At 39.1% G+C, this 18645-nt stretch overlaps 1 protein-coding gene across 1 annotated transcript; it reads left to right on the plus strand.

Annotated features, from left to right (window-relative positions):
- Positions 1–12087: 12087 nt before the first annotated feature.
- Positions 12088–18192, plus strand: rnd1a (Rho family GTPase 1a). The gene is made up of 5 exons (XM_030769262.1): positions 12088–12207; positions 12810–12897; positions 17414–17523; positions 17643–17777; positions 17947–18192. The coding sequence occupies exons 1-5, from the start codon at positions 12088–12090 to the stop codon at positions 18190–18192; spliced, it is 699 nt and encodes a 232-aa protein (XP_030625122.1).
- Positions 18193–18645: the final 453 nt, after the last annotated feature.

Genomic DNA, 18645 nt, shown 5'->3' on the forward strand with positions numbered 1-18645 from the left:
AAAACAATTAGTCACACTAGTTACAGGCAGTACAACAGAAGGACCTTAGGTCAAAGAGAAATGTCAGATACCGATTTATCTCAAAAAATGAAAAATTATGAAGATGCAATACATGAGATACAATGACAAGACCTACGCAACATCAGGGCTTACGCAATATGCACTACACCATTCTTGACATGATGAAAAAGAAACACAAACGTTTCATTTTACAAGAAGCTCTATTTCTTTATATATTTATAAAGAAAGAGTCTTTGGGGTGCAAGATAAATAATAACATCACAGTATATTTTGACTGCAGCACTGGTTAATTGAATTATGCTGAAATTGTGTTGGACAAGACAGTAAGTGGTCGGTACTTTAGAATCATGAAGCGGGCCAGATTTCCCATGATACACCCGTCAACACTGCGATTCTGAATTATATCTCTGGCAGTTTCGATCTATACTTGCTTTTTTGTCGACCAATACTTTAGCCAGAGTGTGCTATCTATAAACTGAAAAATTGCAGTGGAGATGAAAGAGCAGAAGTGGAAAACCTGTCGTACTTTTGGCCTAAAAAATCGTGGTCTTAATATAGTGGTTCAGATGTGTACAAAATGCCGAAAAATTCTACATTTAAGTTTATATCTATAAATTAAGTAATATTACCAAGACAGAAAAGTATATGTTAACACGAAGACTTAGATGAATGTCTTGTTTTTCACAGTTACTGAACGCTGTTCCATTGCGCTATACACTAGGAATATTGGTGTCCTTTAATTTGCCTGTAAATGTAGGCTGTACACCAATGTTTCAAAATGCGGGCGTCGGTAGTTTAGTGTTTTAATTCACTCTATCATAACTACAATGCCTCTTCACTGTAATTAAAATTGGTATTTTCTTGTAGCAATACATATATTTTCAAATTAAAAAAATAAAACACAGACGACTAATTGCAGTGTTCGATTTTATTTACGTAAACACTTTTATTTATTATTTCATGGACGATATAATGTAAAGATATTGTCTGCATGAGGTAATCTGCTCAAGTTTAATGCTCTTTAGTGCAGTCCAACACAGAACGGGGCAATCTTACGTGTGACTGCGTCACAGCACACTTGCACATACGTGTTAGTGAATTGTACAGACCTTTGCTCGCACAGAAACCTACAGTTGCAGAATATCAGTAGAGTCCGCCGTTTCAAGGACATCTCGCTCGCCCTGATGAGGATTTGGTTAATGGAGAAGAACTTGGTGCTGGGGGGCATGACGTCATCGTGTCCCGATGTAATCCTCTTGCGCACAGTCCAATCAGCAACAGAAGCTTGCGCGTGTCTGGGACGGGAAGAGAGAAGCGGAGCTCTAATCCGTGAGGCTAGATCAGAGGAGGCTGCAAAAACAGTCAGGAGTGGACCCCCCAAAAACCTGCTGTCGTGGACGAAGGAGATTTTTTTTCTAAAGAGCTGGATCTGGAAGAACATGCCCCTATGCTTGTGGGGGGTTTGACGGGGTGCAAACATTGTAGGGAGAGTTATACATGGAGGATGTGTTGGCGCGCTTGGTTTGCTTCAGATGGAAGAAAAAGGCAAGTCATCGCCAAGACGCGACTTACAGCGCCATTGCTTCCTCTACGTCGTTTGATGTGAAACCAAAACATGCGGCACGCGGCAAAATTAAGGATAACCATTTAGACAATTCGTCTTCATTCCATCATATTGACTGTATATAGTCGTGCGTTAATGTCCGTAACTAGCGATACAGCCGTGGGGCTTTATCGCACATCCTTGACAAGAAGAAGGAGGGCGTATGTATACGGACAAGCGGAGACAGTATCGAAGCTGTGCGACGAGGGCATATCCATTCTTACATTTTCAGCACTGATGAGAATTTAATGACTGTCGCTTGAATTGGCGGACTTTCCTTTTGCTTCATGAAAATAGGAGGAGATGTTGCACTTTGCGTGATCTGTGGTTACACTTTCTCATCATGGACAAAACGAGAAAATGTTGTGCGTGTGTGTGTGTGTGTGTTAACACGGCAAATGATCGACAGGACATATGTGCAAAAAGGCGGTTTTGATACCCTAAGGCTTAGTTGCATTGAGCGCTTGAGTAATTCTGTCCCATCGATTGAGTCATTTTTCCATTGTGTGGGAGCTTTGTGTACCACGTTAATTTACCTTCATTCCATTCCAGTATGGAAACTAAACTACACTAACATACCGCAAGTAGGAGCCTTATGCATATGAACATATTTGATTCAGAAGCCTCATATTGTTTGCCGAGTTTGGAGTAGTTTTGTGTTTGGCTAGTTAGTATTTCCTGTCTGACTATTGATGCTCAAACCTGTTTTGCGTCACAGCTACGCATTGGCAAAATAGTCGATCCTGGAGAGGATTTGATTTTTTTTTTCTTTTTTTTTTTCTTTTTTTTTGGGGCGGGGGTAACTATGTGTGTACTCATGATTTATCTAGACCGCCGTCATCGGGGCTGTTGCTGCTCTAGGCTAGTAGGAGCGCGAAATTTGAGTGTCAGCCTGTTCTACGATCGCTCGTTGCAGTGGCTGTTGGGTAGTGGTTGTCATCAATTTGGGTTACCGCTCTGCGTGTTCACAGCGGACCTTGATTTAATGTCCATACAATTAAGGCACGCGGTGAATGCCAAGAGAGGAATCTCTAGAACCTCGTATTTCTGTAGCTAGTGGCTGCATCACCCGCAATATACAGTACGCATGCGGTGTGAAATAGGCCTACAGACCGTCGTTTCGGTGCAGTGAGAAGTGTGCGTACAGAAGTTAAATAAGCACGGTATAATAACCGGTTCTTTTCATGTAACATATATGGAATTTGGACATGTCATATTCTACCCAATAGCTGGTAGGAATGAAATTAAAAGCATCGTCAAATAACTGATAGAGAGGTCTAAATTAAAAAGTTAAATGAAAATAATGGCCTTTTCAGGGGCGAATGATATTTCCTTCCATTTTGCTGCAGCTTGTATTAGTACATTTTGAAACTGAGTGACGAGCATTTGCGCTGTTGGTGCGCGCCAGCGGTAGAATCTTGGCAAACAAAGGGGAAAAGAGAGAATCAACGCCCCTTTTATTTGTTACCACCTTTGACTCTAATTGCAAGATGGCTACTCTGTGACTAAGGAGGTGGAAATTTCTAAACAGGATTGCCATGCTCTGAAATTATACATAGGCCTAGCATATGCATCTCTGACATTTTCGGTAGGCTACGTGCAAAGCGTTTTGGCGTTCGTTTAAAGAGATTTATAGCTCAAGTGTACTGTTATAAGTACTTCTCGCTGACAAATGAAATTAACTGGTTGTTCGCAATTTTTTGCCCTTGACATCACTGCTTATCTAAATGCAATTTAAATGTAATTCGTCAGTGTATGTTTAAATTTCTGTGGACTTCACAGAAACACAGTTGGACGTTTTCTCCGTATGCGATTTGTGAGATGGTTGACTGTGTGTTTGACTTATTGATTAAAAGACTACAGAGAACCATAATCAAATTTAAATCAGTCGTCAGGCCCAAATATCAGACTATTGTTTAGGTTACACATCGCGGAGAAGTGAAACCTTTTTTTTCTGTGAGTGAGCGCCACCTAGGGATGTTGATACCAAATGTCATATCTATGAAATCAAATCATGTCTAATTTATTGACTACAACACCTCGGAATCATCAGTTGTGGTAGGGTTTAAATTGTCCCAGCTGATAATACTACAGGAAAACAAACAAGCTTGCTTACATTATTTTGAAGTCTTCTTACAAAAGGATGACGGCAGCTTTTGGTGTCAAACCATGCGCGAAAAAAGCACGACGACTGCGTAATTTCGTTGTCACAATAAATTTAGATGTTTCAGTATCCTACATCACTTTGCCAAGTCTACAGTGTAACATGAGGCAAAGTGCCTATTTTAATCCGTTTTTAAATTAAATAAACGATACTATTTTTTATACGATTACCTTATGCATTAATAGGCTACGACCGTGTTCCAAACTATTAATGGCGTCGTAAAGTTGTATTAAATCATTCGTATTTTTGCACTGATATTCGTTTTCTATTACGGACTAGAGACATGTCTTATTTTGCAAGAGTTGAACAAATCCTTTTACCGCTGAGACTCTAAAGAGTTTTGCGTGCCAACTACCATCAAACGTAGGCCTTCATTCCGTAGTAAAATATAATGCTCCTCCGCTGTTAAGTCTTTCGTTTATGACTGTGAAACATACATCAGATATCTAAATAATCAGTTATCTAAACAGCAATCTAAATGAACTGTTCAACAGGATCATGGCACAGGATGATCAGTTTAAAAATATATATGAAATATGAACTCTGTATTGTCATGGCATTTGCTAAATGTATACCAGGGAGGTGTTACTAGAACGTTGAGCATAACTAGTATCTAATGGAAACGGCGGCTCTTATTTTAGCCTACATTTTAACAAATTACTCGTGCAAACAACTTAGATCGAATGAACATCTGAAACGCTCAATAAACATTCGCCAAAACATATAAATGTAATTAAATTAACCAAAAAAGACAGAATAGTGACAACCCAAAATAGGTTTACGGTAAGTATCTGATCCATTCTTAAACTGTTGATTGTCAATGACCTGTGTTTGTTTTCACGAAATATATATATCTATATGTGTGTGTGTGTGTGTGTAAACAACTAAGCGATCCTTTCTTTTGCATTGAACAGAAATATAATCCTGTGTAACTGAATTGCTGTTGTATAGTTATATTAGATTTTTAATAAATAAGTATAACTAATATATTTTGTTTGTGTGCCTGTTCAATTTGTGGTGATCATCAGTTTGTCACTGACAAAAAGAAAAATCTATGACTGGATCAAAGAAGATGCAGTGCCGCTCAACCGAACTGCAAAGAAGGTGCAGTTCACCTGAAGCCCCCGCGCTATTCCAGAAATAGTTATTTTGTGATCTCGGGCGTAATATGAGACCCAAGAGAAACTCATCTTGAATGTTATCTTGCTTGACATTAGTGTTAGCGTAATGATAGCTAAAGACATTGCGTGTGAAGGACCAATACTTGACTACATAATCGCTGTATCGTGGCAATATCAGCGTAATGTCGTCAGGTTAAACAAACAGTGGTTCGTAAGGTTCTTCTCCACAGCATGATGCAAAGTGGTATTTAAGTGTAGTTTAAAGTTCGGGTCTAATCTAGGACTCTCGACGATGTAATGTTACTATAACTGAATCTCCCATTTGATCTGTTTAACATCATCCTAATACACCTCAGCTTTGTCAGTTTTCGACTCTTCTGTTTTTATATACAGAGATTTATGTCTGACATATTTTACAAATCATCACTGATTGCTTGAGCACAGCTTCAGTAAATATATTTTAGAAGTAATAATGTTCTATCTCGACCGTGTAGCTAAACGTCCATAGTAATATTGGTAGAACCCACAACTCAGACACATTAATACTTCTTGTATTGGACGCCTCCTCACTAATACTTTTAAAATACCGATTCTTGGAATTGCTTTATGCCACAGGCACAATTTAATATAATTTCTGAAGTATTGACCGGTTTCCATGGGGAAACAGTTTAACTATTGTGGTATTTTAACATAGGAGTTTTCACTTCTTCGGTGATAAAGTTTTAGTCACTTGTAGTTTAAAGCGGTTCGGGTGGCTGAAGAAGAAGAAGAGGAAGAAGAAGAAGAAGAAGAAGAAGAAGAAGCGGAAGGCTAAGAAGAAGGAAATGTGACGTGTGACTGTTACTATTTTGACTGCTGTTCATAATCTTCTGTTACTTTGCAACGATACGCGTAATGTTTCAGTAAAGCACTGGAATGACACATAACAGAAGCTTGATAGTCCACTTGACAAACAAATAAACAGAACATATATATTAGCAGCAAAAGTGAGAGTTTTCATGCTATATTCGAATAGTGATGCAGGCCACCATTTTAGATCCCGTAATAAGCCCGAGACGCAGTGTCTTTATTTGAGTCAGAGACGACCACCAGAAGAAGAATATGGGCATAACCCGTATTTTAGTATTCGGAGCGAGGCCTTAGCAAAAGGAAATTAAAACAAAATAAATCTGATCTATTTCTCTCCTGGTCGGAGCTTTTAATCTACTCCTGGGATATAGGCCTACATTTCCACCCTCTTTTCCCTGAAACCGGTCCCTCTCTCTGTAATGAGATTTATTGACCTGCTTAAGTAATACCACCCTTTAGAATTGATCAGGTATGAGCTGTGTTATAAACGATTGGCCATCGAACTAAAGGCTCAGCACGTAGGCAGAAGCCTTGTCTTGCGCCGAATTCAGCACCATGGAGAGCTCTCCTGGAAACGTTGGAGTCAGTTGGGAGTAGGCAGAAGAGACAATTTTCGCCCATTTGGCCCTGCCATTTTAGAATATTGCAAATGCTGGCGGTATTAGAATGTATGCAACGCAAGAAGAACAGACGCTATGTTCACTTTTATTTCATGACCTATCCAACCACAGGGCTTCGACATATTAAAGATCAGCTCGAGGCCGTGGGAGGTGGCGGCAGTGTCCCCTAGCGGTAAATATTTGTGTGTTACACGAGAAGAAAAGCCTTACTTTAATATAGTCTCACTACAATATTTCCTGAGTCTTAAATGCCACAGTTCTTTGACCTAGGAATTGTGTTACTTTATAAGTTTACATGGTCAGTAGATAAAAGGTCAAAAAGCTAGTTTCCGTGCATTAGATGATCCCTCCGTGTTCTTCGTCCACGTAGCGACAGACTAGATGAATTAAACGAATGTTTAACACATGACTGAAACATCACAGTTTCACAGAATGGCTTATCTAGTCCCATTCAAACACGTTCAGAGTTTAACATCCTCAGATATGCTCTTTGATAAGCTGGTTAGGACCGACAAACATGTAATTTTCAACATGTTGTCATATTTTGTTTCTTTTGTGCAACGGTTACGTGCGCATATACTACTGGATCACAATATATAATATTCTGTACTTTTAACAAATGAATACGTAATCACAATGTCCGATGAATTACATGGGTTTCTGTATCTCACACGTTTAGTTGAAAATCAGTTACATTCCTCGCATATTACACGTAGGCTATACGGTTATAATTAGAATACAACTGAAAAATAAACAGCGTAAAATCAGAGACATGCAATAGATAAAATATACCCAAATACGTTACAGGAGATGCTGACTCATGAAGAGGAAAAATGCTGAGTCATTTGGAGAGAAAATATTGATTCATGGGGAGCAAAAGAGGCGAAGGAGCCAAAGGTGATTTTTTTTTTCAGGGAAACAAATTTCAGAGAAACCTTTAGTTACATGTTACAAATGAATGATAATATGAAATGACGCATGTAAATGAAATTGAAGCTAAGTTGTCCGAATACTAGTGATGAATATATATTCTTTAGGCTAAAATCTTCAGCATATACCTAAGTTTATTCTGTTGAAAGCGTTGGAGATCCACGGTGAGCCCTCCAAAAACTCCCCCACAGAGAATGAAGTGCTTCTGAATCTTAAATGACGTGTATCTTAAATAATTCTTTGTGATATTCAGTAGAGTAAATAGTCTTCGAGTGTCCCTGTAATGACACTCTCCAAATGTACAACAAAAACAGTTTGAGCACCACTTTTATACACTAGGGCATGAAAATAATGTCACCAGGAAAGAAAATGTTCATCTAGACATTTTAGTAATTAAGGAAAAAGACCTTGAAACTTTTGTTTTCAGAATTGCCTTTCAGTCCAGAGGTCTTACAAACAGCTTTTTTCACTTTGATGGTTGTTCTCTACAGTAAGTACTGGTAAATCCTGTCATTCAGTTCCTGTTGGTGAATTCTTCAGAAAGGCAAAACTGCCCTCTACAGACCACAAATGGCATCACACAGATCTGACAGTATGGCCCTTGATACAATATGACCCTTAATATACTAATTGAAAAAGTTAGATGGACTTCAGTTCGTGGTTCTGATCCGTAATTTCATCCAGAAAGACAGACATAAGTTTGATCAGCCAGTTACTATTATTCAGTCAGCAGCTACAGCTGAAACTTCCACTTGACCATGAAACAAAGGAGTCAAAATTAACGTAAAAATGCGTAATCCACTTGCTATGCATCTTTCTTTCTTTCTTTCTTTCTTTCTTTCTCTCTCTCTCTCTCTCTCTCTCTCTCTCTCCCTCTCTCTCATTCTCTCTCTATTTTTCATAATCATGAAGTGTGTCCTGAGTTTTTGAATTATTCAAGATGAAATCCTCACATGGAACCATAACTAAGGTCATGTTAAAGAATATAATCTCAAAATATTGTATATATATATATCTGGATGTACACAATATACAAATTGTATGTATATAAGTGCATACAAAAGTACATTTACACCAGCTACGGATGTGAGCTGCGTCAAGTATTTTAACACATTCCTATAGATTTCATAGACAGGAAATTTACATAATTAGCTTCATGTTATTTACAAGAATGTTCTCAACCTATCGGGGGTTTAGCCATCTGATGATGGATGAATGATAGCATATGGGGGGGGTTACTTAGGTTATTTGTGCTTCTAAGACACTAGGGGTCAGTATTGATATCTACATCCTATGCATTAAAGTACATATTCTTCAACTACTGTGGATCTAATTATCTCAAATATGATACTCATGCATGTTGATATGATTTACATATTCAGCACGACTATGACAAATACACACACACACACACACATGCACATGTACATGTGCACAATTTTGCAAAAATGTGTGCTTATATGGCCTGTAATTTGGCTTAGGCAACAAATAAATCTGTGGAATTATGATCCACAAATTGTTCTACACCAAAGGAATTGACTGATGTTTTCACAAGTACTATGATCTATATCAAAGGTCAAACCCACAGGGAGCAACCTGGGGGGTGCTGTGCCATTGGAATACATTGGCAGTGAACTTTTGGTGGTTCGAACCTACTTGAACTTGACCAGTTCCCTAGCTACAGCACCATTTCCACCCATCGCTCCCCATTTTACCCTATACACTGGGCATTTCTCTAACTAGAAGAGGAGGGAGCAATAATCCATCACATATGAGTGTACTGCCATTTTGTTTTCAAACTATAAATATATGCTCTGAGTGTAGAATAGAGGTCAATTTCAGGGTAGCAGAAAATTATGCTGTTGTTTTGATACGCTTAACCTTTGTCACTCAGCAGACACTTTGTTCAAAGCAACTTACAAAAGAGCAAAGAGAATAGGTTGAAATCAACACATTTCAATATGTCTTTGGTTATTCCTGTTGGAAGCCTCCTGTTGTTTACAAAGTTAATATGAACACAGTTTGTTATCGCTGCTTTCCATCATTTTCCCTATCCTGTACGCCATATACAGAATGCAGTTCTCTCAATCATGATTTCCCCAAATTATATAAATACAGCACAATTCTGCAAGGCATTCTGGATGTGAGTGCATTTATTTATTTATTTTTATTCTTCTATTTATTCTGTTCTATTTTGTTTCATTTTATTTTATTCCAAGAAGACAAACAGCAAACAAAACAGCTTTAAAAATTCCAAAACATTACAAACAGCAAACAAACAACTTTAAAAAATAAAGTCATTCCAATGCCTCTATTAACTGACAAAGTCCCCTTTATGGTACTGCGAGGGGTTCTGCTGTATTGCAAACTTACACTGATATGAATCAGGTGAAGAATCTTCAATGATAGAGTTTTGACTGACAGCTACAAAAAAAAAAAATCATGACAAACAGACACTATAATTACATAACTTTAACACTTAACACCTTGTTAAAAACTACCAAATGAGTACGTGCTCTCACATTGTGCTGGTAGAGTAGGCAATGGCTTTGAGCTACAAATGATAAAATTCCAGTGGGCAAGTCATCCATATACATTATTATGCAACAACAGATCAGGGTCAAGTGTCAGTAGGTGGGCAGGCAGTGTGACAGGTCTCAAACCATACAGACACAACTCTGGCCTGAATATACAAGTTGAGCAAGAAAGCTTCCGGTCTTTTAACTCAGCCAGACTTTCCAAGGTTGAACCAGTCCATTTGTGCTTGTGTGCTAAAGGCTATCTACTGACTTTCTGAGGGTCATCCACACTAAGTTGTTAACCACTGTGAAAAAAATGTAGTCGCCCTGCAGTTCTGAATAAGCCTGTGCTTGGGAACATTGACAATGTGAAATCATGAAAAGAAGAAGTTAATTTTCCTCAAACGATGATTAATAAAGCACTCCCATGGTACAAAGTCAAATAAATGAACCCACAGACAAGCCTGAAAGGAAGCTTGTTATGCAACACATCATCACAGAATTATAGAATATATATATATACACACACATACATACACATATACACAAATATGTATATATATACATGTATATATATATATATATATATATATATATATATATATATATGTAAAGAGAAAGAGAGAGAGACAAAGAGACAGATCATTTAGTTTTTGTTTAATTCAAAGGTCTTACGTAAACAGAAACTCCCCCAGAGTGTCACTTATAGGTGATGAGCAGATAAACCTTCACAGAGACATTTTGGGGACACTTTTTCACCTCTGAGTTTCTTAGTATTTCAACATTAAATTTGGCTTTTTTATTTTTGGAACTGCGTATCTATATGCCGCAAAATTCAGCTACAGATTGCTCTACTAAACCTTCAACCCACCCCCACCAACTCAGGTTCATAATAATACAGAATTACAATGTGAATGGCATCAGTAACATATTAATGTAAATAATTTGCATCAAGTTGAAATTCCTTGTGTAGTATGCATCGCTGTCAGAGAAGGGAGCAAAGAGGACAAAGATATGAGGTAAAGAAAGAAAGAGAGAGAGAGAGAGAGAGAGAGAGAGAGAAAAGCAAGGAATCAGCTGATAAAGGGAAAAACAGTGATTATATAATCAGCTATTTCATACTCACACACACACGTATACACACACACACACACACACGCACGCACACACGCACATAAGAACTAGAACACAGAATCCACAACCGTGGTAGATATGAGACGCACGACGTATTCACAGATAGCGCTCTCATCCCTCTGATTGCCATTCACCATTCACCTTTTGAGCGCAGTCCTAATGAGCTGTGCCCACTAGCATTTAGGAATTAAAGACTTCTTCAGTGCTCTGTTGAAGAACAGTGGCATCCAAGGCTCAAGTCTCAGTGACCATTTCAGTTGGGTTAGTGCACGCTTCTGTTGAAAAACACATTAAACTATTTACCAGAAAACTAAACTATGTAACAGCAGTATTTGCTCTAATGTAGGCTTTGTATTCTCATGTCCATGCTCGTAATTCATTGCTGTGCAAACCACTCAGTGAGTGATTGCCTTTTCTTTGATTTTGTATTTAAAGCAGACCAGAGAATTCGAAGAAAAGAACAAAATAATTACGCAACCACTGATCAATATGCTTACGTGAGAGGGAAAACAGCACACTGCAAGGGCCATAACGAGACGCGCTGCAGCGCTTGCTCTATAATTAAGACAGTGTCCAATATGACCCACTAATTCCTGCAAGCTTCACATTTTAGTATCGTTTGTGGCGAGGGACTGAAACATTTTTATTAAAAAAAAAACCCATTTAATTGACTAGAAATTCTGGACATTTATTCTGCTTTTAAGTAATTTTTGCAAACCATTTTTGTCTTTCCTCCATTCGAACGGAGTAATAGTTAAATGACTCAGGCCTAATTATACACAGGCTACAGCAGAAACGCCATACGCTTCATTGGAATGGCAGGCTACTGTTTGCCACACATTTATGTTTGCGCTTATGTAAACGCATTTTGCAGGGCAATAGAACTCCCGGACACGTCGCGCCATCTTCGTCTGGACAGCATAACGCTCATTGGCTGACGGCGCTGTATAAATTGCCGCAGTGCAATAACTCTCTATAGGCAGTTGGCGATTTGCTGTGAGAGAGTAGTGCGGGTAAACGTAAGAACTGAAACTGAGAGAGCGCGTTCGCTGAGGATTTACAAAGTGAATGGTTTCGCATTTTAAAGCGTTCTGGCTTTAACTGTTCCTGTTTGCCTCAGCTCGTCATGAAGGAACGGAGAGTCCCACAACCCTTGGTGGCGAGGTGTAAACTGGTTTTAGTTGGAGATGTTCAGTGCGGGAAAACTGCGATGTTGCAAGTATTGGCAAAGGATTGTTACCCAGAGGTATGTTACCTTAACCATTATAAATCCCATTAAATACTGCATCAAACCATTCTACAGTAAATGGATTTGATTTTTTATTTGTTTATTTTTATTGCATTAAGTCAGAAAATCAGTGCTATGTCGCATGTGGAAGCGTCAGTATGTTTTATCAGGTTGTAAAATAATAGCTAGTTTATTGCGTCTTCAAGACAGAGGCAACGTGTGTTATTTTTGACACATTGCAACACTGTCTCAAACTGGGGATGACTTGTTGCTAAAATGAGAATTGACTTAACATGTGTGTAAGGATGCATGTGCGCCGAGCCGGGCAGGAGAGAGCTTTCATACTACCGCAAAGATTCCTCATACCATCCAGAGAAGAATGCTTTAGAAGGGTAGATCTGACGTAGCTCCAATTAACGTAACAGATCTTACACAGTGCGAAACTGTATGATCAGACCGAGAGCATGTCACAGTTTTGGAGGACGCACTCTGAGCGCTTTTCGAGTTTCAACCACAAAAGATGACTTGAAATCGGCTGACACTTAGGTATATCGTAGTATCATCAGCTGGCCATTTTGTCAATGCACTCACAGTTGAATCCATCTGTAATTGATCAACAGACTTACGTGCCGACAGTGTTTGAAAACTACACAGCCGGCCTGGAGCTGGAAGACCAGCGCGTGGAGCTGAGTCTGTGGGACACTTCAGGTGAGAGCATCACCTCGTTTCATTTCATTCAGGCTTCCAGTGATGAAAATCAGCTCCCATTTCACACTGTTTGACTATGTCTCTAATAATTTTGTATAGCATACAGTATATATGTGTTCTTTTAATACACACACACACACACGTACATATATGCAGCCTAACATTTTGAAATCGTCCTCAGAGTTTTGTCTGAAATGTAAAAATTTGTTTTAGCCAAACTGATGACAGTTTTAACAGCTTTTAACTTAACTTTCACTTTTGCAGTGAAATCTTTGTTGAGACAACATCTGTAAAGGCATCATTATTCACCTAGTGGCTCACATATACACAGTCACGCCCAATGAGCGCTGGGATAGGCTCCAGCACCCCACATGACCCTAATTATAAGTGACTTAGAAAATGAATAAATGGATTAATGTATGGAACCACTCTCCTCTACCCCTATCCTTCTACCCCCCTCATTTGTCCTTTATCTGTCTGTGTGTCTCTTTTTCCCTCAGTATCTTTGTGTGTTCCAGTTTATCTCCCTGTGCCATTGTTGACACAGTGACTGGGGGTCAGTTTGACATTATGACACACTCACAGATACAGGAACTCTTGTCCTACTTTTTACTTGCTGTCCATGACTTATACCACCATTCCCAGGGCCAGTAACTATATATCAAGCATAAAAGACTTCAGAGTTGTCTTTTGATCAGATAACATTACATGAGAGATGTGACAAATGTTGTATGAACGGAGTGATAGTTCAAAGGCAGTTTTGACAGAATCAGGACCCAGTGGAGGTGGGAGAGAATGGCGTTGGGTAAAATCAGGTGTTGACTTGTTCATACACATGGGGTGTTGAATGTTTAACAAGTTGGATTACCCAGCATATGAAGATATCTGGACACATTAAAAAACTCCAAGACAGTTGAGAGTCCCTGTGCTGCCTAAAATGATGATTTGAGTATGTGAATGAGAATTTATCAAATGTGAATCCCACATTGTGATACTTTCTACAGTTGTGTGGAACTGCGTCTGTGTGTGTGTGTGTGTGTGTGTCTGTGTGTGAGTGAGTGTCTGTGTGTGTTGTGTGTGCTGTAACCAGATGAAATGGCTGTGCAATAGATGGCCTTGATGTTTTCTACATCTCGGCACGGAGCATATGAGGTCTCTGGGACTTCTGCTTTTAGAGAGAGGAACCCCCCTCCCCCCCGCCCACACATACACACACACACACACACACACACACACACACACACACACAACATTAATCCTTCTCCATTACATTCGGGCTTAGCTTTGTACATTTCATCACTTTTGCAAGTTTAGTTCTTTTCCTTTATTCTTTTCTCTGTGTGTTTTGCTCTGCTGTCCATTATCACTTTATAAATATTTAAACTAACTACAGTATCTCATTTAGATTCAAATACAAATTTACTCTGTATCATATTGTGATTGTTTTGTATATTGCCAGCATCTTCCACATCACTGATATATGATTGTGTTTCTCCTGATTCTGGGAATGCATCTGGATCACAGGGTCCTCTCGGGTCTAACCAGCAGGTCTTTGCTGCACTGGTTGTGTAACATATCGACTTCTTATTCCTGATGAGCGGGAATTTGTGCTAATTATCATGCCTGGCTGCTCTGCTGTGCTCCCACTCCTTGCTAGGGTTGCAGTGGGCGGGAACAATCCTTCCTTATAAGGAGGCATTTTGAAGCTTTAGAAGCTTTTGATCATCGATCAGGGTGATTGGTCAGACTTTGTTGCTGAGGAACAGTTTGTCCAGTGATATTGCTGTAAAGAGAGAGTTAATAGGTAAAGTACAGATATTGGGTGAGTGCAGTAGTTTTGGTGTGAGGGTGGAGAAAGGTGACATTAATGAAGATTAACGCATGGCTAAGGTACAGATATTTGTGCTGTATTTTAGTAGGGGGTGTGTGTGTGAGAGAGAGTCTTAGGAAACCTTCCTGATCTTTGTTTTTGTCTTTGTTATTATGTCACATTCTGTGTATAGTTTAGCTGTTTTCTCCTTTTATCTGCATGTTGTTGCATGAGTCTCTTAAACTTACTCACCTGTCATTACTTCTGCAATAATTTTTTCTCCTCTGTAAATTAATTACAAAGCAAATTTTCCCCATGGTTTAAGTAGACTCAAAAGGCCATGCAGTGAAATTTTCGTAAATTTTAAAACTTTCTTTTTTTTCCCTTTTTTGTGAGGTTTTCACAGGCTAATAGTACCATAGCATTCAGACAACCACAATTATTTGTGGTCCAAAAATCTTTTTTTCAACTGTTGACTCCACTCACTGTGTTTGTATGAAATAAAACACGGTTAGTTATTGGGTAAACGCAGGTGAGCACATTCTTGCTCTATTTTGGCACCAGATGTTGCAATCACAAAATATACCACACATCAGCTAATCTCTTTACAATGTGTGTTTTACTGATCTTATGCAATGCATGTGTGTTTTACAAACACAACTCTGAGAAACAAAAATGTTTCTTAAAAGGTAAATACAATGTAGATGCGCTCAAAACTGATGTCTGAATCATTAACACACACTTACACATACATACTGGACATTAACAGTACCTCACTAAGTTACAGGTGACTAAGGGTAGGACACAGCTGATTAACATGGTAACAAGGTGAAGTGCAATACTGTTATACATTTGCCCTTAATCATACAAAACATAACAGCCTCACACTGACTCAATTGTTTCTCACATCCACTCTGGCATTCATTCATCAGGTGCACACACAGTCATTCTCATTTAATTTTACACCCATATGCTTACCTGCAAGCTCAAAATATACTGCACTCTTCAGCTGATCCCTTTACAGTGTCAGTGAATGAAATGCCACATGAAACGCTGTATCTCTGAAATAGATCTTACACTGTAACTGGGCTTGTTTCTATGTAGAGTAATGATTGACCAAGCTGTTTTTGGAAATCCTTCCATTGTTGGGAAATAAAACTTCAGTCTTTTATTTCAGATCTCTCATGGAATAAACTGGAGTTTAGTTCATTGACTGAAAAGTTTGACACTGTTTCAATGGATTTTTTCCCCCAGTATTTTGAATGTTTGATGTGAATTAGACATAGTTACAAATGAAGAAAAGCAGTGTGTAGGTTATCGAGTAAATCCAGCCTGTAATTTATTGTCATTGTTTGGTTGAAAACAAAGTACTGTGGACATTTGGTATTTGGTATTTGGTAAATAATGCAGTATGATGTGAGTGTGGCAAAGATGGAAAAGCTGAGACACAGTGAACAAATGTGAAGGGTACAGACAGAGAGAGAGAGAGTGAAAGAGAGTGAGAGATAGAGAGAGTGAAAGAAAGAAAGAAAGAAAGAAAGACAGAAAGAAAGAAAGAAAGAAAGAAGGAAAGAAAAAAGAGAGCGAGACATGATAACATGTGCTTTCATGTATTTTCGTTATAAAAAAAGCTTTCCAAATTTGAACAAAATCAGTCATTCTCTCTCTGTCTCTCTGTCTCTCTCTCTCTCTCTCTCTCTCTCTCTCTCTCTCCCCTCTCTTTCTCAACTTCAGTTTCCTTCCTCTACTGGATCTCATGAAATTTAAAATGATTTACTCCATTAAAATATTAGTAGCACTGGCGGGTGACTCCATGTTTATCAGAGGGGGCACATGGTGGTCCATGACCTTCCAGGCCAGCATGGGGTTTGTGTGAGCAGCAGGGGAGCAGACATACATGAGAACTGGCCATTACCAAATCGAGTGAAAAGGAGAGAAAATGGCAAAGGAAAAAATGCTTGCAACACTGCATTATACAGTCTTATGGCAGTGGTCGTGCCTCACTGATTTGAGCGTGTGTGTTTGTGTGCTTGTCTGTGTGCTTACATGCATACATATTTGTGCGCACATGCATATGTGTGTGTTTGTGAGTGTGTGTGTGCGTGTATGTGGGCAAGGCCATTGCTGGAGTAACGGGGGAGGTGAGGTGCAGTGTGTATGTGGAGGACAAGGTCTGGCCGGAGTAAGACTCTTAGACTTAATGAGGGAGGTGCTGCTGTTCTCTGTCTAACGTGTATAACACTCACCAGACCACAGCAATGTATTCTCCCTTTTGTAGGCATACATGTTATCCTAACGCTTCTATGACTATAAGGCACATGTGTTATTGTAGTAAAAATAAAGAATTATATAAAGAAGTATATTTATACATATTAAATCTACTTAAAATTGACTTTCTCTTGCACTGCATTTTGTAATTACAGATATGTTTTTTCTTACAAATATCCTAGGCATGTAGAAACAAGTAGAAACATGTAGAAACAACTACCATTGCAGTATAGAGACCCATAAAAACATTTTTAATCCTGGAATTCATGCTTTTCATTATATCTCTTGCTGTTACATAACATGAAAAGTGATAACTGATCATTTTTAGTGAAGTCTGACACATTGCTCTAAATATAGCTGGGCATGTAGCTATTACACAACGAGATCTTTCACCTTGGCATGACCTGTGTTGACCCCAAACTGTGTTTCCCTGTCCAGGTTCTCCGTATTATGACAACGTTCGCCCGCTCTGTTACAGCGACTCTGATGCCGTCCTGCTCTGTTTCGACATCAGTCGCCCGGACACGATTGACAGTGCTCTCAAAAAGGTGAGAGGTCTGAGATCATTCTTAAGAATCAGTGAAGAGGTCACTGAATAAGCTGTTATAAAGTTTTGCCAGATCCTTCTTTCTTTTTCCATTCTCTTATTTATTCTCTGTATATGCAGTGGAAGACAGAGATTCTGGATTTTTGTCCCAATACACGGATTCTTCTAATTGGCTGTAAGACAGACCTTCGCACAGATGTGTGTACACTCATGGAGCTGTCCAATCAGAAGATGGTACCTATTTCACACGAGCAGGTGAGTCAATCATATAGCCATCATTTTGGTGTATCTCTCTTTTTCTTTTTTTCCCTTTCTCTCTCACACACAACTTTTCAACTTTTTTTTCTCATCTTGATCCAGGACTGTTCTTGCTTGTTCTTTCTTGTTTATTCTCTCTCTCTCTGTTTCTCACTCTTGCTCTCAGGGTTCAGCTATGGCAAAGCAGCTTGGTGCTGAAGCATATCTGGAATGTTCTGCATTTACATCAGAGAAGAGCATCCACAGCGTGTTCCGTACTGCCGCGCTGGCGTGTCTTAACAAACTCCAGCCTCCACCCAAACCCAGTCCAACTCGACGTCTCTCCAAACGCCTGCTCCACCTTCCCAGCAAGTCTGATCTTCTCACCTCCACCTTTAGCAAAGAGAAGGTCCGTAGCTGCTCCATCATGTGAACTGCCATTGAAAAACCTTCATCGCCTAATCGAAAATCAGCTCTGCATTTTGAATGGGTCAGGAGGGGGGAGGGGGTCAGGGAGTTGGGCAGAATTTGGAAGGGGTGAAAGTTGGAGAAGGTTCCCCCACCCCGAGTCCTTCCAAATCTGTTTGAATCCCACCTCTTTTGATCTCCATCCTTTTAGTTTCATCAGTTATGATTAGGACAGAATGGAAAATGGCTGTAATGATTTTGGTTTGTGTTGCACAACATTAAGAACAGAAAGCATTCTCTCTAACCAGCATAACACCATACATACTCATTTTTTTTTAATGAAGATAAAGAAAACAAAACAGTAAAGAAATTAACTGTGAGTGTGGAATATGTACTCATGTGTATCCTGGACTTTTTAACAGTGCTGTGTGTATCGTTGTTGATGTATATGCTTTGAAAGGAGTTTTGAAGCAAGATA

The sequence above is a fragment of the Chanos chanos genome, chromosome 3, assembly GCF_902362185.1.
Source record: "Chanos chanos chromosome 3, fChaCha1.1, whole genome shotgun sequence".
In the NCBI taxonomy this organism is placed as follows: Eukaryota; Metazoa; Chordata; class Actinopteri; order Gonorynchiformes; family Chanidae; genus Chanos; species Chanos chanos.